At 49.8% G+C, this 20837-nt stretch overlaps 7 protein-coding genes across 7 annotated transcripts; 3 read left to right on the forward strand and 4 right to left on the reverse strand.

The window, feature by feature from the left end:
* The first annotated feature begins 13 nt into the window (after positions 1 to 13).
* Positions 14 to 1008, forward strand: BO97DRAFT_407992 (alpha/beta fold hydrolase). Its single transcript, XM_025695754.1, has one exon. It carries the CDS (start codon positions 59 to 61, stop codon positions 917 to 919), a length of 861 nt encoding a protein of 286 aa, XP_025548262.1. The 5' UTR covers positions 14 to 58; the 3' UTR covers positions 920 to 1008.
* Positions 1009 to 1029: 21 nt separating this feature from the next.
* Positions 1030 to 1985, reverse strand: BO97DRAFT_397078 (uncharacterized protein). Its single transcript, XM_025694113.1, has one exon. The coding sequence runs from the start codon at positions 1846 to 1848 to the stop codon at positions 1522 to 1524; it is 327 nt and encodes a 108-aa protein (XP_025548263.1). The 5' UTR covers positions 1849 to 1985; the 3' UTR covers positions 1030 to 1521.
* A 510-nt stretch (positions 1986 to 2495) lies between these two features.
* Positions 2496 to 6992, forward strand: BO97DRAFT_480255 (uncharacterized protein; the record flags this gene model as incomplete). Its single annotated transcript, XM_025700738.1, has 4 exons — positions 2496 to 4496; positions 4683 to 5687; positions 5727 to 5961; positions 6013 to 6992. 4 exons carry the CDS (start codon positions 2496 to 2498, stop codon positions 6990 to 6992), a joined length of 4221 nt encoding a protein of 1406 aa, XP_025548264.1.
* Positions 6993 to 7798: 806 nt separating this feature from the next.
* On the reverse strand, positions 7799 to 9906 carry BO97DRAFT_459555 (uncharacterized protein; the record flags this gene model as incomplete). Its single annotated transcript, XM_025699284.1, has 7 exons — positions 7799 to 7937; positions 7996 to 8340; positions 8406 to 8523; positions 8576 to 9025; positions 9151 to 9324; positions 9383 to 9490; positions 9555 to 9906. 7 exons carry the CDS (start codon positions 9904 to 9906, stop codon positions 7799 to 7801), a joined length of 1686 nt encoding a protein of 561 aa, XP_025548265.1.
* Positions 9907 to 10873: 967 nt separating this feature from the next.
* BO97DRAFT_459557 (uncharacterized protein) lies at positions 10874 to 14779 on the forward strand (the record flags this gene model as incomplete). The annotated part of the gene is made up of 5 exons (XM_025699285.1): positions 10874 to 11364; positions 11429 to 11756; positions 11815 to 12953; positions 13008 to 14309; positions 14399 to 14779. The coding sequence occupies exons 1-5, from the start codon at positions 10957 to 10959 to the stop codon at positions 14777 to 14779; spliced, it is 3558 nt and encodes a 1185-aa protein (XP_025548266.1). The 5' UTR covers positions 10874 to 10956.
* A 471-nt stretch (positions 14780 to 15250) lies between these two features.
* fleA (fucose-specific lectin FleA) lies at positions 15251 to 16387 on the reverse strand (the record flags this gene model as incomplete). Its single annotated transcript, XM_025699286.1, has 4 exons — positions 15251 to 15632; positions 15685 to 15796; positions 15859 to 16296; positions 16354 to 16387. 4 exons carry the CDS (start codon positions 16385 to 16387, stop codon positions 15251 to 15253), a joined length of 966 nt encoding a protein of 321 aa, XP_025548267.1.
* Positions 16388 to 17633: 1246 nt separating this feature from the next.
* On the reverse strand, positions 17634 to 20022 carry BO97DRAFT_472685 (alpha/beta hydrolase family protein; the record flags this gene model as incomplete). The annotated part of the gene is made up of 3 exons (XM_025700158.1): positions 17634 to 19587; positions 19656 to 19931; positions 19961 to 20022. 3 exons carry the CDS (start codon positions 20020 to 20022, stop codon positions 17634 to 17636), a joined length of 2292 nt encoding a protein of 763 aa, XP_025548268.1.
* Between the last annotated feature and the right edge of the window lie 815 nt (positions 20023 to 20837).

Consider the following 20837-nt stretch of genomic DNA (forward strand, 5'->3'; position numbering starts at 1 on the left):
TGACCGTCCGTTTCTGGAACTCTTCGTCCACACATTTAACGAAGTGTATATCAGCACAATGGCATCAAAATGGCAAACCACACGTCTCCTTCACGGCGTCCGAGCCATATTCGGCGGTCAAGGGCCCCCCTTGATCCTCATTCCAGGCTGGCCACAAACAGCGGAGGCTTTCAGCGGCATCTTCGAGCCCCTTTCCAAGCATTATCAGTTTTACGCTCTCGACCCGCCGGGTCTGGGTGAATCGCCTGCTCCGGCTAATGGCTACGACACGGCGAACGTGAGCAAAATCATGGCTGAAGCGGTGCACGATCTCCTGAAAGAAAAGCCGTACCATCTCGTGGGCCACGACGTGGGTGGGTGGATTGCGTATCCCTGGGCCGCTCAATTCCAATCGAGAATCAAATCGCTCAGTATCCTGGACGCGTCCGTGCCGGGCTTCCTGCCCCCGTTTCAGTTCCCGATGTCGAACCAGACCAACCTGCGCCTTTGGCAGTTTTCCTTCAATGCACTTCCGGAGCTACCTGAGATTCTCACGCAAGGTCGCGAGCGCGAGCTCCTGACCTGGTTCTTCAATCTGAAGACGGTCCGCGAGGATGGTATATCCAAGGATCAGTTTGAAGGATATATCCAGGCCTATTCGAGACCGGGAGCCATGAGTCGGGGGTTCGAGTATTATCGGGCTTATGAGACAAGTTCGAAACAGAATCTCGATTTTGCAAAGACACCACTCGACCTTCCTGTCTTGGCTCTGGGTGGCGCCAGCTCGGTTGGTTCCGGTATGGTGAATATGGTTCAAAGCTTCGCAACGAACGTCTCTGGGGGCGCTGTTGATGATTGTGGGCATTTTCTCCCCGAGGAGCAGCCATCTGCTGTCACGCAGAAACTGCTGGAGTTTTTGAAGGCAAATGAAAAGGAGTAGAATTACATAGAACACACCCTTCAATGGATGGCTGGCTCTTCACCGGCCATCATTTTCTCTACATAGTTCAAAACCGCATAGTGGATGTACAAAAGTAACCAATGCCAAATCCTTTGTTAAGCGGTGATTGAATAAATAGTGCTAGAGACGCCGCAATAATCTCGAGTCCGAGACGGGGGTGCGATCTCTCGCAGAGGATAGAATTGGTTCCCTGCAGAAAGTAGCCCGGTCTTGCAACGTCTGTCTAGAATCCCTTGTAGTTGGACGCAACTCCTGCTCTTCAACAGTTCGTTTGAACATATCTGTGCACATTTTCCTCTCACATTGATCGGTTTCCCTTCTCACGATGACAAAACGTGATGCCTCACATGGCCTTCAAGAACATCAAGAGCATGATCTGCTCGACCGGTATGAGCCACGCACGATTGATCGAGGCTCCTATTGCTCCTTGTCACATGCCATATATCGCTGCAGAAGATGTCACCCAGAATATGTCGTGCTTGTAGCGACGGATATTTCCGCCACACAAAGAAATGTGCACAAAATGTGTACATTCACCATCTACCACATAATCGCAGTAGAGATCAACAGGACAAAATGGTCTATTCGGCGCCATCATCTGGAACCCCTTTCCACCAACTTCGAACATCTCGATACCAGGACCAGCTCTCCACAGAGCCCACCAACATCAAGGTCACGAAGAAGACAGCCTTTCCCATCTGACCCTTGAAGCTGAGATCGTACTTCCAATACCCGGGTCTCTCCCCGTGATCTCGAGGGTCTTTCGAGGCAGAGTTCTTGTTGATTGGAGCTTGACGCACTAGGCAAGATGATATTTGGCGAGGATAGATCATTGCGCGTGCACCTTTGCGGAGGAAGCCATGCATTAAATTGGCGCGTAGCGAGGGAACCCGCAGTATCGAGGCCATGCCGAGACGTATGTATGTATGAATAACTAGATGATGGGCTTTGGTCAGACTTTTTACGACAGTGAGCAGAGTATGAGGTTCAATTTGTTGACTTCTTGATCTTGAAGGTAGAAAGCCTGAACATGGAGAGACTGAATGACACGCCAGTGCTGGGATATGCACAGTAGTTAACTATTAATACTTGGCGTGAGTCAGATGAGGGACGGGAACAAACTTTCCCGGAAGCTAAATGGGACTAGCGTCGTGCGGGATGCGGACTAGCCCGCTATACCTAAAAATAGCCGCCGGCTAGATTGCCGACAGTGCAAGCAATATGATCAAGACCAATATTGTGAAATGAACCTGGAGAGACCAGTATAATAGGGGCGATCGACTTATTTTAAAAAGCTCAAAACATGTCTCGGGCAGGAGTCTCGAATGAGGTCTCCAAAAACTGGTTCAAATCAAGTTAGAATATACCCTGGCCGAGGTACAGCTTTTTGGACCCCCGCATCAGTGCTTTGTCTATGATCACGTGTATGACAGCTCATCATGCTTAGCCAGAGCTGATGCCTGGAATTTTCTCGAAATGCCCTGCGCACTACCTGCCTGCACCGTAGTACAGGTTTCAATCTAGCCAAGTCCTTCCGATTTCTTATACACCCAGCATGGCACGCCTGCACTGCCCGTCTCGACCAATAGATACCGATGATCTGATTCGCCGACTGAAGAACCCGGAACGGGATGCAAAGGAGTATAAGGCGCTGCAAACTTTGGTGCAGGAGATGATTGAAGCTTTTCAAAATGAGAAGAGGGCGACCTATCTAGTCGAAGCTGCGCAGCTGGCCAGCGTTACAGAAGAAGAACAATACAAGCTACTGATGTTGGCTTTCTCGAACGCGATCATACATAATACTTCGGATAACAACGTGCTTGATACCGCTCTTCTGCAAGCCTTTGTCCTTGCGCTCCAGAGTAAGGGTGTTCTTTCGGCGGAAAGTCATAACCTGGGAGCGACCCTGAATAGCTTATACAAGCGCCTGGATTTCGCTCCGAAGGCAGCAGAAATAGAGAAAGTGTACCACCTTATCTGTACGTTGGGAGTCGTGCTCGATGCCATGGTTGATATTCAAGTTACTGGGCTCGACAGGGAATGGCTGCACAAATCGCTGCTAGACCTGCTCCGCAAACTGCGAGAGAATCCAGAGCCACGCCTAGCACAGGCTGCGAGTTATGCCTACGAGGCATTGCGAGGGGTGCCGGATAATGATGGTCCATGGCAGGCGCTTGGGAGGAATGCTGGGGCTGTGATTTCGGTGCTAGCGACCGTGGGTGGTGGTGTTTCGAAGCTAGACCCAGCCAGCCTGATCGACGCGGCTCCAGCTGTCATGGAGCTACTGAGTGCCTTCAAGACCTTGGTTGAAAACGGTAAGCAACTCCGTCAAGAGTCCCAAAGCTTGAAGAATGCGTTCACTGACACTATCAATGGTATGCAGAAGCCACGGCAATGGTACGGTGCTCTTCGCTATTGTCGGTTGCTTTCTGAGGCAGGGGCATTTGAACTTCTAAAGCAGATACTGCCTGAGCTTCCTGTTGATAAAGAGCCCTTCTGGTGCGGGCTGTACTCACAGCTCGAACAGACATGGGTTGCAAACGACGGATTGAAATCCAAGATCGAGGAGTTCGTCGAATGGATGCATTGCCAAGAGTCGTTGAAGACTGCCTTCAAAGCGCTCCCTCAGATCGCGCAATGGAGGAACTTTCTCGCTGAGACCATGAAAAGGCCTGACTGGAAACTGTCCCTATCAATGTCTTATCGGCGCCATTTCTATGAGTTTTGGAAGAAAAGACAATGCAAGCCAAAACTCAATCTCTTTTGCCATCAGTCAAACATACCGCAGAGCTTCACACGTGAGCTTTATCCAGCAGCATGGCAGCGATGCCACCAAGCTCATGATTACTATGCAGACTCTCGACTGGTTCAGTATTACACTGAACAAGATCGTTTACAGATCCGGCGAATATCCGGAGACTTCCTGAGTTTGGAAAATTGCTACATCAACCTAAGCACAGTAGAGCGGTCAACTGAACTCGGCAAATGTTGCGAGGGCTTGGAAACTTCCTTGAGCGCAAGACTGAAAGTCGAAACACCAGATCCAATAAAAGAGCTCAAACTTCCTGACCTATTTAAACAGCGTGGTGGACAGGATGGTACCGAGAGGCGGTCTCGAAGGATTCTGATCCGGGGTCGTGCAGGAGTGGGAAAGACAACCCTGTGCAAGAAAATCATCTATGAATTCTGCAACGGTAGTATCTGGTCTGCGCACTTTGATAGAATCATTTGGATCCCACTTCGAAAGTTGAAGGCGAGTTCCACACTGCAGACGTTCATGGAAAATGAGTTCTCTGCCGCCGTCGAAGATAAGACACTTCTTGCGAGTGGTTTATGGAGACTAGTCTTTGGAGGCAACAACAAACGTACACTCTTCCTTCTGGATGGGTTTGATGAAGTCGCAGCAGAGATGAACCCAGGGGGAAGATTGGTCGAGGATTTTCAAGACCTGTTCAAGCAGGCAAATACCATTATCACGTCACGCCCTTATGCAGCCCTAGTATATGTCGCTGGCTGTGACTTGGAACTGGAGACGATTGGATTTAGCCCGCAGCAAGTGCATGATTACATAGCTCGGGTGATGACGAATGACGCGCACAAGGAAGAAATTTGAGACTTTCTGGAAGATCACGGAGGGATAGCAGAAATGCTTCGGATACCGGTGCAATTAGATGCTCTGTGTCCTACTTGGGGAGAAGAAGCCCTCATGAGTGATGTAAAAACCATGACCTTCCTCTACCAGGCCATCGAAACGAAATTGTGGAGAAAGGACATGGTTTCGCTGGGGAAGAAGGACCAAATGGGGCCGCTAGACGAAAGCCGAGCTAGGACATATCGTTTGCGAAAACCCTTTCAGAGGGATGCATTTTTCCAATGGTTCCCTCACTGGAACGACAGCATGCTGGGTAGGCTTTCCTTTCTCCGAAGTCCGGATCCATCTTCTGCTCATTACTTCACTCACCTGATATTCCAGGAGTTCTTCGCGGCCGCATATTTCGTTCAATATTGGATCGAGGGCAAACCTCTTTTCATCGTTGAATTTGACCGAGTTTGCCGCAAAGAGCTCGCACCCATGGAGCTCATTCAAAACGAAAAGTACAACATGCGCTATAACGTTATGTGGCGATTTGTCTCCGGTCTCCTGTCAGCCCAAGCAAACCTGAGCAAACTCATCGATTTTTTGCGGGCTCTCGACTCAGAGCCCCGGGATCTACTTGGACCGAGACAGCTTACACTTATGATGCATTGTTTTCATGAGATTCCTGTTCAGATGTCTGACTCGAAAGTAAATAGAATTCGATCAAACTTGGAGAACCACGTATCTCGACTTCTGTGTGGCACAGGAATGATGCAAGACGACAATAAATGGTTTCCAGTTTTGTTTGAGGCCGAGCTTCCAGAGCACCTCTTAGAACAAGCACTGCAAAGAACGCCCGTGGAACTTCGAAGCAATTTCCTGAGAATAATAGCAAACCGGGACAGGATTTCCTGCGGCCTATTGAAAATCATCTCGACGATAGTAGATGATGCCACAGAATTACATCAGTGGGGACCAGCTTGTGATATACTAGCAGAGCATGCAGAATCAGCGCGTGGAGATGTCTTGAAGATCATAAGAGGCCAAGAGCCCGTGAAGCGGCGGCGCTTTCTTGTTGAGCTCACTCGGTGCCCTCCGAGCTCACCAGGTGATATCATACTTGCGTTGCTAGAGCATGAAGAGGATTGCGACGGGGACTATCTATCCAATGTGAGACTGTTGTGGAAGCATAGAACTATCCCAAAACAGGTTTTTCGCGACCTACTGGTGGACCAGAATCCAAACGTCATATATATTGTATCCTACGGTTTACGGCAACAATTGCCACTCACAGTTGAAGACTGGGATTCCGTGTTGAATCTATTAAACGCTGAGAATCCAGCTGTTCGCCAGAGTACTGCAGAGTCAATTGGGTATCAGTCTGATTTGCCACCACCAATCGTCCAAGGGTTGGCTTCTGTTCTCGCAAATGACGTGGATGAAGGTACTAGGATAAATGCAGCGTTATCTCTTAGAAACTAGGGCGTTTTGTCAGAAGAGACTCTAACGTGCATCGAGACATGCATCCAGCACGAAAAGTCCACTGCCAGGAAACATTTTGTTGAGGTGTTTTGCCGACATGCGCCTATGTCGACAAAGATGAGGAACCATCTCGAATGTATTGTGCAAAACCCCGGAAGTGGCGACTTTGTCGACGATGCAAGAGCACTATCCAAGTACTCAAACTACACGATGGACCTTCTCAATGAATTGGAATTCGTCCCAAAACAGACCAAATTAGTACTACCTCGCCATGCTGTCTTCTGCCTCGAAGGCGTCACAACTCTTCCAGAAAGTGTTCTTGCAGAGCTTATAATCTACCTCGAAGAAAATGATAAAGAGGTGGCACAAAGTGCAGCAAACTGTATTGAAGCACAAAGAACACTTCCGTCAGGAATAGTTCAGGCTCTCATCCTCCTCCTGCACTACGAACGAGCGGAAACGAGAGCAGAGGTAGTCTCCGCTTTGCAGAGCAACGTGAAGGTCGACAAAGGAAGCTTCAACGCTATTGTACCCCTTCTACAAGACAAATCGATCAAAGTACGACGGTACACAGTCAAGGCGCTAGGAGAAAGCATGTATATGTCTGAGAGTGTCGTGAGCAAGCTTACCCTGATCCTGGATTTTCCCGAGGATTGGGACCTATCCAACGCAGTATATGAGGTCTTGCTCCAGAATCCCAAACTGCCCGTTGATGTCCTTCAAGCACTTGTCCGGCACCTTAGCCATCGCCATGTTCGAAAGAACCGAATCCTGCGGGCGCAAGTAACGTTACCGGCAACCATCGTAGAGTCGCTTGTGAATCTTCTGGCGCCGTCCCGGGGAACCATGAGTTTTTGGTCGTGGATGGTACTGAGTCACCGAGAGAAGTTTTTCTCCATGCTTCCAGATCTCTCAGAAGAGCGTATGCTGGCGTTTCTTAGCGAGTGGATAAGCATTGATCTCCATGGTGGTATCCGTTGCTGCTACTTTTGAGAAGAGACTCTTTTCATTGACATGCCTCTACAGCTATGGGAGATCCCAATGAAGTGCCCGGAAAACAAACAAAAGTTTTCGACTGCCTTGCACACTGTACTTGAGGATGACTATTCACCGATCACGCTCTAGCTATAACAGTTTGTCAGTGCAGATGTGGCTTTGTTAGTGTTGGTGGTTCGTGTTCGGCCTATACCAACTTTCAGCACATTGTCGGTGAGCCAAATGTGATACTCAAGAACCGTTCCCGAGCTATTGGAATTCTTAGCAATTTTCAAGCCATGTGTGGTAGCACTGGAAGCCGTATATCCAATTTTAGTAGCCAGGATTGTTCCGGGCTCTGAACTGAGAGCTACCCCTGTGTAAGAATCGAGGATTTACAGCAAAATCCCAATCACCTACACCTACAAGCATTAGAGGCTAGAGGTGGTCAAATTTCAACTTCCGGAACAATCTTTCTTCTTACTGAAATTTCAAGGGGTCAATCTTTCAAAACATGACATCACATCACGTGATTTATATCATAGGCATGAGGTACAGTATAGAAACATATCTATCTAGTACAAAAATACATGTATATAAATATATATATATCACGTGTTAGAATATCTCACGGCAATCTTCCATACAAACCCTTGAAATGTAGACTAAATCCCAAACATTTCAGTCACATTACACCTTCCCTACTGGAGTCAATTATGGAAAAGCCCGGTTCCTGTACGATGAATGCACAGAGCGAGACTGAGAATACACAAGTCTGAAAGAACAGTAATGAGATGTAACCTATACAACACCCGCAACCGATACTACTGCTTCGCACGAGCCAGATCCCGGCGTCGGACCATCTCTGCGTGCTCCTCTGGATCGGCGCGACGGACCGAAGTCTTCAATTCTCGAGGCAAGACTCTGTATTTGCCTTTCTTTGGAGGTGGTGGGGGATCGGCCCTGTTGTACATCATTAGAACCTATGAGCATCAAGGGAGTCGAGGAAAGAGAGACGAACCCGTCATATTCTAGTTTGACTAGAATATCGCCATTCTGGTTGAAAATGGGATCTTTCATGAAGAACGTGCCTGCACCAGGCAGACAAAGACGATTTGCATTCGCCAACGCCTCGACCAGCGTTCCAGTCTCCCTGTTCAACGCCAAAGCCAGGTTTTTCTTCAGATCCGAGGCGATATTATTTGCCAGGTCCTCGGCTGTATGAGACATCTTCATGTCCCCGCCTTCATAATACTGTATATCCACACTTTTTTCAGTGCTGCCAGCCTCCCAGATAAGTCCCCCTTCTTCAATGCTGGTCATATCAAGCACAATCTTCCACTCGATGCTGTTATAGGTGTAAAAGCTGCACATAATGAGTGGAAATGTTTATACTACATCATTACCTCGGAGAAAGCATGGGAAACTTACTCTGTGGGATCATAGTCGGTTCTGTCATGGTACAAATCATACTCAAACGTGCTGCACCCTTGCAATGTGAGCCTCTCGGCTCCGGCCTCGTATACAACAGACGCTTCAACATCGTCGACTGTACTAGATTAGTTCACATATTCTGGAAAGGGCAAATGACGAAAGCATACCCCATTCGGTGGCTTTCATGTTGTCTTCGTGGTGATTGGGCTTAAATGCCTTATTGCTCTCCTCCTTTCTGGTCGCACTCATTCCCCAGCGGGACTTTTGCGTCTCGTGCTCCTTCCAATGATAGTCCGTGTCGAGAGGCGAATCCTCCCCGACGTGATATCGAGGACCCGTCTCATATGGGAGATCTTCATCTGTGCCCTTCCACACGCAGTGCGGTAACTCTGGTACCGGAGTCATGGCCAGGACCAGCTTTCTCAAGAGTGGCAGCAGCCACGGCCATAATAGATCCCGACTCATGCAGAAGGCACCAAGCCGGGTATCACCATCGACCCACGGACCACTGTACGGGATAGCACCTTCTGCCGGAGGATTTTTAAAGTCAGTGGTCAGGAGATAGGAGAGAGCATTGGCATCTGCGCCATCTTGCTTCGGGCCATCGACCTTCCCGCCTTGCCATGGATAGCAAAAGTAATCGATCGCGGTAGGAGGAAACGAAGGTGCGTACGGGTTAACTAGATAGTGGTCAGTACGTGGCCCATTGCCCGTGGGTCTGTGTCGGCTCGCTTACGCTCACTACCGGTGCTATCGTCTCGTTGAGCCGCGAACCCCAGGACGCTCTCGCCCTTGTCGCGCATGCTAGTAATCCACTTTTCAATGAACACGGTCACGCTTGACCTTGAAGCCGAGGCCAAATCGGCCAGAGTTTTATCGCCAAGGCTGGTCAACTCCTCGTTCAATTGAGTGCTCGCTGTTCTTGAAATCAGCCAGGGGGAACACATTGCACATGGTCTATAATTGCTCCTCACCTGAAGCATCAACATAAAGCTGCGCCAGGGAGAAATTGGACTCGCTGAGGCCTGCTCGATGCTTGAACTGTTTATACTCGTCCGAGTCCTTTGAAAGTAGCTTCTGGTCTGAAGTTTGGAGGTTGTTAGTCTGCGCGGTGGTGGTTGAGGAAGGGGTGTTGATGTCACTCACTTATGTCGACATTGAAAACGAGGACCCAGTCCTTGACATCGAAGTCAATCATCTCCTCGCTGTCATCACTCTCATAGACTTTCAATGTACCCTTGGTAAAGGCCAATTTGAAGTACAACATTGGTAATCTACTTTCGACGTGTAGCCGCACGGAGGGGACTCCGATGTATGCCTTGATTTCCTCGCCGTGCATTGTCTTCTCGAAATAGTTCAACGGGGAGTCAGGGTCATCTTGAGCAATCTTCCACATGTTCTTGAAGCCATTATTGATGACCTTTTGCGATAGGACGATGATCTGGTCGTAGGGCTTGGGGCTCGTGTCGGAAACATAACCGTCCCGTGGAGAGGCCATGATAAGAAATGCGATTGGTGAACTAGTTGAAAATGTGGAAGAAGTGAAAGTAATGACCAATAGCTCACCAAGTGTAAGAGGAAGGATATATATGTCTAGTTAAATTGGAATCGCACAGGAAAAGAACCACAGAGCATATTGAACAAGAATACCTATGAGATAATCGAGATTCATATCACAATACGCAATGGCCAATCGAAACTGGAGGCTTCTGAACCGATCTCCGCTCTTTACTTGGTTTGACTTTTGCTGTGTCAACAATGGTGGATGAGGGTCAATGGAACAAGTTTGGTGTGCAGACAGGATGCTCCAACAAGGAATGAGGGAAGCATGGAAGAAATCGGGTGAGAATTGGGTTGCCTTCCAGACATTCAAGTTTAAACTTCCCGGTTTAAGCGTTCTGCTTTCAGCCAGCTGCACAAAATGGCGCACATTCAAAGACGTCAAAGTTACACGTCGAAGCGCATATGCATGTGGGGGATATGTGGTCCAGCTTCACGGACTTGCCATCCATCCAATAACCTCACAAACCACACAGGAGTGTCTGTATCTTATTATCACGCGGGGTAGGCTGGAATGTGGGTTATGCATGGTAACTGCACGGTAGCGGACTCAAAAGTGCCCAAGCCGTATGCATGATTACATCTTCATCCGTCATTGTGCAACCACGGATACAAGGTTACATGGCTTTTGTGGTGACCCAAACATGCCAGCTACTAGGTTTCTTCGAACCAGTCTTCATGCTGGGCGTTGGAAATGATCCCATAGTTCATGTTTGCCCAGACAACTGACCTATCGAACCACTACAACTCACATCCCCATCATTAGCCTGATTATGCAAAGTCTTAGAGTTCTATCTCCAAAAGCCGCAAGATTATAGCTTAACAATGCTACCAGTTCCATATCAGCAGCAGCTTCGCACACATATCTCTCCAATCTGCCCAGGTCACAAATCACACCCAGCAAACACCTGCTAGCTACCCTGACTTTTACTATATCTCTCTTTTCAATTGTGCATTTGTAGTTTACTTCCTTCCTATCATATTCATCATGATCATCGTCAAAAAAGACTCGGAGGTGATGACCAACTATGTGGCCGCCAATCCCGTGCCGGCGCGCGAGCACTTCGCCGTCTTCAACGACATCCAGCAGCAACCTGCGGTGTTCGCCCTAGGTGAGAATGGGGTCCTCAACCTCGTCATCACCACCAACCGCGAACCCACGAGATTCGACTTTGCGCAGCAATCAGGCCTTTTCCCTGAGGACGTGCAGGTTCAAGCCTTCGCAGTCCTGCAAGCACCCGACTCCAGCTTAGACATCTGCATCGCGACCAAAGCATCTGATAAAGAGTCGAATTTCTACCTGCTGCACCACATTACCTTGGACGAGATCACGGGTACCATGCCGTCGGCCAAGGTCACTCATGGGCTGTTTCCGACGGTTGACCATATTTACATGGTAAGCTTCCGGGCGACTTTAGTGAACAGAAGGATAGGGCTAACGATATCTCTAACACATGAAGGGCCACAAGTCCACCGACAATGAAGAGGCTCTTCCGCTTGTCATGGTGGCCTTTCAACGACCAGATCGATTGACCACTACCGAAGACCTGAACTATGTGCGGTTTGCACACGGGACTGCGACCTTGGTCACGCCGTGGGGCTTACCTGTCAACCCGAAAAAGATCGTGGATGTGACCTTGATCACCTGTTCAATGGGTGACGGGGTCATGGTTCTGTATGAAGGGTTCGACAGCGGAAAGATGTATCTGGTCTTCAAAGTACTCGACTCAGATGATGACAGTGATGACAGCGGCGACGGTTTTGCAGTTCAGGTCGCCTGTCCCGATGGTACGCTACTTTGTATGGAATAGAACTCGAATAGCCTCACGCTGACAATCTACATCAGGAGCAACATGTCTTGCGTCATATCTTGATCCATCCACTGGGAAGACCGTGGCGCTGGTCGGGGGAGCAGTGATCACGGCTCTCACGTCGAAAAATTACACGTCCTCGCATGGGGGGTCGGGAACTGTAATCGACGCGACAAAAAGTCTCAAAGATCTGCAAATATCGCAGACAGGTGAGAACCTTCGCTTTTGGTATACCAACACGAAGGATGCAGTGTATTACTACACGACGACTACCACTTTACTCTCAACGGGGGTTGTGATTCCGCTCCTTGCGAACAACCAGGGCGGGCGTATCTCCAGTCTGCTATCCAGCCGCCCAAGAGAAGGGAACAGTGATCTTCTTGTCAGCAGCCTGATTTCTGTGGACGAGAACGGCAACCTGTCACTCCTGCAGCAGGATCCTCGCTCGCAGGCTTGGCAGTCTTACCCTTACTGGCACGCATCCACTGAAGATGTGATGGAGGTGAAGGGGCTGATGCTGCGCCTGCATACAACCGTAGTGAACGAGGAAGACGGCGACTCGTCTGACATGCTTCCCGGGTCGTGGCTCCGCGTGACCTGCTCAGGGTTGGTACGCTGCATCATTAACGGCAAACATACTACCGTCTCGCTGGAGCCGCGATGGTACCAGACTGACGCCAAAGGAGTGCTAAACATCCTGCTACAGACCGACGACGCGACGATCCACCAGTTCGCTGTGGATGCGTACCGGCCCGCAGAAGCCGCTGCAGCCTCACGACAAGGAATGCAGAGGGAACGCAATCTGGCTGACCCGCTGCTGGACCCGACAGACAAGATACTTCCAAAACTGGACGGGGTCCAGACGGAGGAAGATGTGCGCAAACTCACAAAGCCCGATGGTAGTCTCTTGTTCCCGGATATCAGCGACGAGAACGCGAAAGGGGCGGCCGCCGCGTTCAGCCAGCTCACCAAGAGTGCCAAGGATATTCGTGAACAGGATAAAAAGCGGCTGAAAGCATATCATGCCAGAATCGCCTCTCCGGAAGGGCGCGCAGCCGCGGCCGCTGGTGAAATTGTTCCCCTAAACTTTTGGGATGATGTAGGAGACTGGGTCAATGGAGCATGGGAATGGCTGGAAGACGTTGCCGAAGATGTGTGGGATTGGGTGTGCGATGTCGTCGGTAAGTTCACTAACATCCTGCTCGTGATCGCGTGTACAAGATGATAGTTTTGGACTGATCTTAACATCTTTGTGTCAGACGGAGTTTGGACTTTCATTATTAAGATTGGCGAAGAGATTTACCAGATTGCCCTGACCACCATCACATCGATTGTGAAAGGGATTGTTTGGGTCTTCAAGAAAATCGGTGGCTTTATTCAGGACCTGATCGAATTCCTTGGCTTTCTGTTCGAATGGGGAGACATCCTCGATACTACAGATAGTATTGCTGCTGGCTTCAATGCTGCCCTGGACTACGGCGAAGAGAAACTTGCGACTGCTGATATTGATGCAAAGGCGTGGTTGGAGGACGTGCGCAAGCAGATCCTAAGCAATCTCGACTCACTTCAAAACAACTCATATCAGGGAGCCGGGGCTGGGGGTAACAGAAAAAATGTTTCTGCGCCCCGTCCCAAGACCGGCCATAGCGACAAAGACAACAGCAGTCTGACAGATGATATCTCGGCAACGGTGCCCTACAATTGGTCCACTTACTATTTCACCTACGGCGGTGGACCGACCAACGCGGTGCTAGAAGATGACAGTGCACGCGCTGCTACCAAGGGTACGACTGAAGACGACATCGTAAAACTTTGGGATGATCTGCAGGACGAACTAGAGACCATCAAAGACACCGTTGTCAACGTTGCCGGGGATCTAGTCGAATTCTTCAATCCTCAGAATTATAGCGTCCAGCAGGTTATCAACAAGGTTACAAAGGACCTGGTGGACGGAATGATGAAAGCGCTTGAGAAGTTGGTCGATCTTCTGTTCGACGCCCTGAAGCTGGGTGTTGATGTGATCCGAGACATCGCGAACAAGAAGATCGAAATCCCCGTCATAACGTGGCTGTGGAAGAATGTCATTGCCCGTGGACGCCCCTTGACCCTGCTGAATTTCTGCGCGCTATTGGTCGCCATCCCCACCACCGTCTTGTATAAGGCCAAGAAAAACCATGCTCCACCGAAGCTAAAAGGAAGATTGACCAAGGAAACGTTTGGCCAATATGTCAGTGGGCAGGCTGATAGCTCTCTCGCATATGACATTCTTGGATTCAACGTGGCAGCAGTATCCGGTGCTGTGCTCGTTGGTGGTGAGTTTGACATGCTTTCTCTCCTGGTGGACGGCACATTTGAAGGCTTGGGCTTGGAGTTCATTCCCATCGGACCGATTGATGCCTTGATGAATGTAATGGACTCTGCTACACTCACTTTCAACACGATGGCTGGGGTTACGACCTGGCCGGTAGCGGCACCTGATTCAAAAATGGCCGAGGGCAAATCGGCTGCCCGTGAAGCGATCAAATACGCGGTATGTGCCAGCCAACTCCTTCTATCACAATTTTCGCAATGCATGCAGGTTTTATCTCCATGGAATCACTGACACAAACTCTCTTTCAGGGCTGGGGCTTGAGTGGGGCCGAGGCTCTCGCAGGCGTAATCCTGAACCGTGTGGCCAAGAAGAAGGACATCCCAAGACCGGTGAAGAAGCGCTTCAAGGCCACCCTGATGGCAGTAATGTCAGTTCCGTCACTGGCCCTTACACTCACCGGTGATATTATGGACGAGGAAGCGGGAGCCAAGCCAGAATGGCTTCTCGTGAGTGCCTACGTCGAGGCCGCAGCTAGCTTCGGCGCCAGCTGGGGAGGCGCCGTGGCACGGTGGAACGACGAGTTTGAGAACTTGTTGATGTATGCCGGGATAGCTGTCAATTTGGCCTGTACAATGTTCAAGTATTACTTGCTAACAGTCGATTTTGTATTTACTGACATACTGGGCTGACGGCTATGTATCCCTTCTGCGTTACTCGTAATGAGGGGTATGGGCTCTCTTTGGCTAGAAAATAGCTGGTTCATTTTCTATTCAAAGAGCTTGCATTACAAATACCTTAAACTATTCTACAGCCGCGGCAATGAATTGCACTACTGACAGCTTAACTTGGAGCGATTACAGTCACACCCTTTTTGAGAGCATCTGATCACGAAGGATATTTAGACTACTCGCAAATCGGGAAACCTCCTTTCAAAGCTCAAGATTCCTATTGCAGATATGCGGTGAACTACTGAGAACAATCTTGTCCACAAATAGCGACAGCAATAAGCAAAACGAACGCGCATAAGTGCATCAAGGCAGGAGGACTTAATCTTCAGCCTCTTAAAGTCCTCGGTGACAGTGGGCTCCCATCAATAGAGACCATCAAGGAACGGCACGCGCTCCGCTGGGAAAGCCACTGTCTCCCTGGCATGCCTTGGCCTACGCTGGGGGAAGAGCCTCCTTGGTCTCCTTCCACTCGCGATGATACATCCACTCAGTGACAGCAGTAACATGCTTGCCACTCTGGAAGTAGAGACGGATCTTCCGGTCCTTGCCGTTTGAAGCGAGGGCAGCGATCTGGCTTCCCGGCACGCACTGCTGATGGAAGTCACCGCGCTGCCATTTCCGGCCTTCGTGAACCATCTCCACGACGTGGTTGTTCTCGTGGATGAAATACACGCGGAAACTGTCATTGTCGAGAGCGGTGGCCGCAAGGTCGGTGCGTGGAAGCGCCTTGGAGATCGAGAAGTCGCCCTCGCGCCAGTTCCTGCCATCGTAGAACTTCTCCTTGAGGCTGAGATCCTCGGACTGGTGGAACACCCTGCGTCAAATACTTTAGCGACCGATTATAGTGATGACGGCGATAATCATACCTGATGCTCATCGAGTTGTTGTGCGATTCCGAGCTGTGGCTCAGGCAGGCCAGTCCGGTACCGGGGAGGGCACGGCCCAGCTTGGTCATCTGGGACCAGCCGCTTCTCTCATCTGCAGTGGTAGGTCAATAAATGCTTCCGTCACATTCCGAAAAAGTATGCTCTGAGACTAACCATCGCAGCCAAACTCCTGGATGTTATTGTCGGGCATCTGCACATAGAGGCGGCAGTGAGTCCGATCCCTGCCGCGGTGGCAGCAAGCGGCCATCATTGAGTAAGGGGCAACCTTAATCTCCTGGCGGTTGAGGTTTCCCTCGTGCCACTTTCCGTCCTTGTCGCGAATGACCTCCTTCACAACATTGTTCTCGCCAATATAATAAAGGTGGACCTGGGTGGACGTAGTGTCCTCCGAGGATGAAACGTCGCTGCCACCCTCCCGGGGACAGGAGATTGCTGCAATGGGGGATCCGAGAATCCCCTGCCGAACCAAGTCATGCTCGGTGCCACCGGACCACTTGCCATCACGGCACCGGGTTTCGCGGATGCGTCCGAAGGTGTCCTGGGTGAACACCTGGAAGTTGTCCTCAGAGCCAACGACGGCGATCGCGCATCCTGTTGACATCAGTAAAGCCTACCTAGAAACGATTGTCTTATAGGATGATCACTCACGAAAGCGAATCTGCTGGGCACCGGAGGTCGACATTGCGAAGTGTCTTGCTTGATGGAAGCTTTCGGTCTGATTGTTTAATCTGGGGAATGCTGTTGCGAAGCCAGATGGTTGAAGGCTGGTGGACCAACAGACCTACTAGGGATTCTCCATCCTCTTATATTCAACCATGTTACACAGAGTGGACTGATAAACGCTCTGACCCTTACCCCACGGGGAATGATTTTATAGTCATCGTCTCACCGTGACAAAGAAGCGGAGTTGTCGGATCGGAACCCTACATTTGTATTTGACATTCTTCCCATCGGATTTCTTCGGAGCACTGGACACGCAACGATATTAATGTAAGAAGCGCCGCGGTCGCCTCATCGCCAGTCACTTGCGTGGGGCCGGGCAAATTAAAGATCTACAGAAAGCAATAATTCCTGCATGGTGAGTCCGCATTGTCATAGAAGGGAAACTATGACACATATGTGTGTTGAAACTCTATTTGTAGGTTGACATGATATGTCGGTGGCGTTTACCCTGCGAAGGTCGATTTGTAAAGGTCATATGTGGCCAGGCTTGCTCGAACTCTGTATCGGCTTTAGCATTAGCTAGTACAATCCTTAAAAAAGGATGAAAAGACATGTTGGTTTGCATGGAGTAGGTTATCTTGGATGCAGCAGACATCGAAGCAGAATGTAGGGCAACAGGCGACCGTTTCGGGACTAGCGTACTCAACCGCCCTCCTGGGATATGCCTCAACTTTGTTATCGTGGCATAGAACATTGAACCTATTCTGATCCTCGCCTATATATCTTCCTGACTATTGATTACTTGATAGCCAATTTCACTCGGTCAGACTCTTCTGGTACAAAGTAAGTTCAGTCGAGCTAGAGTCCATATCAAGATCACCAGAAGATATACCTCCATGTGATTCTCTGGCTCGTGCGCCACTTGCCAAATCATCATGTTTCCTGCCCGATTAACCTCTCCTTAAAGCAATAAAATAAAAGAAGACAAGGTAAATATGCGGCTGTTACAGTAAAGAGCACGTGTTAGGCAAGCTTCCTTTCGTCATCCTATTTAGAGCTCCTGATACAGAAATAGTACTATGCAATATCACTCACTATCAGACACCATATTATGGTTGGGGCTACAAATAATCTTCCCGTGGTGCCTTCTGTTGATCAAAGAGCGATTTGTGCACTTCGCTCAATCCTACACCAACAGCAATGAAATACCCAAGAGTCGCCCCATTAGACATAGTCTTTGAATGCAATAATTCCCTTTCTTCTCTTTAAACATCAGCCACATCAAGCACTCTCCCCGGCTTAGCCTCCCCCAACCACCTAGGCTCACTGCGAGCCGGCTCCAACGTCGGCCCATCCGTAATGCCAACAAATTTATTGCACCAGGCGATAACCGTGTTCCACCAAACCAAACTATTCTCCCTCCCCAGAACAAAGTGATTCTCATCCGGGAAATTCAACAGCCGCGTCTCGATCCCCTTTAACCGGCAGACCGCATAAGCCGCCCAGCCAGCCGTGCTGGGGCACCTGAAGTCGCGATCGGAATGAATGACCAGCAAGGGCGTCGACCAATTCGTGAGATACTCAGCAGGGTTCCAACGACGCCAGAGCTCCTTCGCGGCGGGCGGGTCACGGTCCGCGGATGGCGCATCGGTGAAGTAAGGCGACCCAAACGAGCGGGTGAGTTCCTCTTTCTGCGCAAGATCATCGCCCAGCAGCTCGGAGACAACGTCAAAAACCCCGTCGTGACAGACAATCGCTTTTATTTTCTTGGCGAGGGGCTGTCCTTCTAGGTACAAGGCCATGTACCCGCCGTAGCTGGCGCCAGCAGCCACCGCCCTACTGGTGTCGCATTTGGAAGACAGGTTCTCCTCGACCCAGTTAAAGCACCGCTCCAGGTCGCGGTAGGGATGTCCGCCCCATTGCAGCGAGACGCCCCGAACAAAGTCCTGGCCGAAGGAGTCCGATCCCGTGAAGTTCGGGATCGCGACGATGTATCCTTGCTCAGCGAGAAGCGCGGCATTCCAGCGCCATGTCCAAGCATCTTTCACGGCGGAGTTGGGCCCGCCGTGCATGAAGAGGAAGAAAGGATACTTTTCGGCGGAAGTGGGGTCGTAGTTGGATGGTTTCAGAATCCAGCATTGCACGGGGGTTCGCCCATCGGGGCCCCCTGGAAACGTGATGGATTCGACTTGTTTGTCCGATATACCGAAGTAGGACCCGTGATTCGATGTGCTGTAGATAATCTTGCTGCGCTGTGACTGAGTGTTACTGGGAATTGACGGATCAACGATCGAGAACAATCCCTGGTCGATGAAGGATGAAGAAGTGGCCAGGAACCGGCTCTCTGAGTCTCGTTCGCTCAGACGGTAGATTGATGAAACCGAGCCGGAAATCTCGAGCTCCACAGGACTCACGGTCTGATGCTTGTCCTCGGCTACAGGCGGTAAAAGCACTTGAAACACCCGAGATAGAGCTTGGTCGTTCGCAGTCAGATACAAAGCTGAGCCGTCGTTCGACCACAAGATTTCGTCCGGGAATACATCCCAGTGTCGGCTGTTGTCACTTGGGTCGATCGTTTGCAGGAGAGCTGTGATCTTCAAGGTGTCTACGTTGACCACAGCAATGGTCTTGTACGACCACTCTTCACTTTCTTGGTCCACTAGAAAGGCAGCCATGGGACCCTTAGGTGCAAAAGTTGGGGCTGACGCAAGGTCCGCATGACCAGGAACACGAATCTTTCTCAAAGCTGGCACCTCAGTTTCCTCGAAGGTCGACAGGGGAATAAAGTATATCGAGCGCTGCGTGCGTTCCCAATCCGTATCCCTAGGCTCGCTTGCGGCGAAGATGACTCCGTAGGTTGAGATACTCAAATCCGCAGAACTCGACGAGTCAGAGTAAAGAGGTACCACCAGCCCTGTATCGCGCAAAGCATTGATGGGGCCAGTAGCAGAGAGGTGCCATTTCTTGGTGTCGCCATCAAACTTCAAAACTGTGAACCAAATGGCCGATCGGAATTGGTCGACATAGCTATCCCATCTTCTGGGGCGACTATACTCCCATTCCCGAGCCGTTGTATGGGGCTTGTCTCCTTTTGATGTGTTATATAAGTTTTGATTGGCATCCACTGGCGCCGTGAAGACGAATGCAAGATCACCGTTCTCCAAGACTTTCGTCCTCAGGTCCTTCAACTTGGCATCGATCTTCCCTGCTAGGTATGGTCTATCGTGTCGGACATGGTTTTTTAGCACCTCCAAACTACTCTCCTCATGACGAAAAATCTATCTTACCGTGTCTCGTGATCAGCATCCCCAATCCATAACTCTGTTCCTTTATCCTTTTCACTTTCCCTCTGCCACAAAAGCGATGATCCACGCAGCCAACAAAACGAACTCTCCTTCGGATTGTTGCTGTATCGTGTTGCGCTTCCTGTCTCTAGGTCAAGCAGATTGACATCGGTGAACTCGGTGTGTGTCTCAAGATCGTAAGTCGAAACGGTGTAAAGGGCCCATTTTCCTTCCTCATTTGGAACTGCATCTGAAGTCCTTGGAGCTGTGATCAGAAGTCTGGTGGTCGGATTTCCAGCAATTAGCACTTGGACACGACGAGAAAAGAGAGGAACTCAGACTCTGGCGTGAATGTCCTGTTTCCGGGCATTTTGAGGGAATGTTGGTGAAAGGATACTTATTTATGAGAGGGGTGCTTGTCTGATCTTATAAAGCGGAGAATGACCGGAGCTCCGACGCTGATGGTCAGTACTAGCCTTCTCTAGTCTAGAATTTGTACAACAATGTTCAATTAGTGCGGGGTCGTTGCGACCGGAATGGTATTAAACGTGCTTATCAGGAAACCTTATGCAGCCTACTAGTGCTATACTTCCATGTATGTGCAACAAGCTTCGCAGTGGACATGGCATGGAGTATTAGCCACTGGCCATTCACCCCATACTGCTTGAAGGCTGCGATAAAGGGTATTGATCACGTGACAGCGACGCGGTTTTGTTATCCTCAGGCCGCAAATCTACTCAACTCTAGCAGGCTGGCATGAAGGATGGCTTTTTTCGTTTTATTGCTAAGGGTCTACTCTTTCTAGTATCTTGTATACTAGGAAGTGAAAGCATCTCGTACGGCGGCTGTAGTCTACCCGGCCGACACAATCCATTGAATAAGACGAGCAAGGATGAAGACGCGGTTGTAAATCTACGCCCTTGACTTGTAGATGTATGAAACTTGGCTATTCTACTTTTCTTTTAAAAATCATGCTCTGCAAAGATACGCTGTTATTTTACGGGTATCGAAAAGCCATCTCCTGCCCGAATGCGATCGGAGACATTTGGCAGGATTACGGCTCTGAAACAGATATCATGACTAATCTACCAGCTGCGCTGATTAATGAATGCTGCTCTTTTCAGTTTGTGCTTGATGATTTCTTGAAAGATATTCGTCCTCTAGGGCTCAGTTGGTAGACCAACA

This window comes from Aspergillus homomorphus (assembly GCF_003184865.1).
Source record: "Aspergillus homomorphus CBS 101889 unplaced genomic scaffold BO97scaffold_41, whole genome shotgun sequence".
In the NCBI taxonomy this organism is placed as follows: domain Eukaryota; kingdom Fungi; phylum Ascomycota; class Eurotiomycetes; order Eurotiales; family Aspergillaceae; genus Aspergillus; species Aspergillus homomorphus.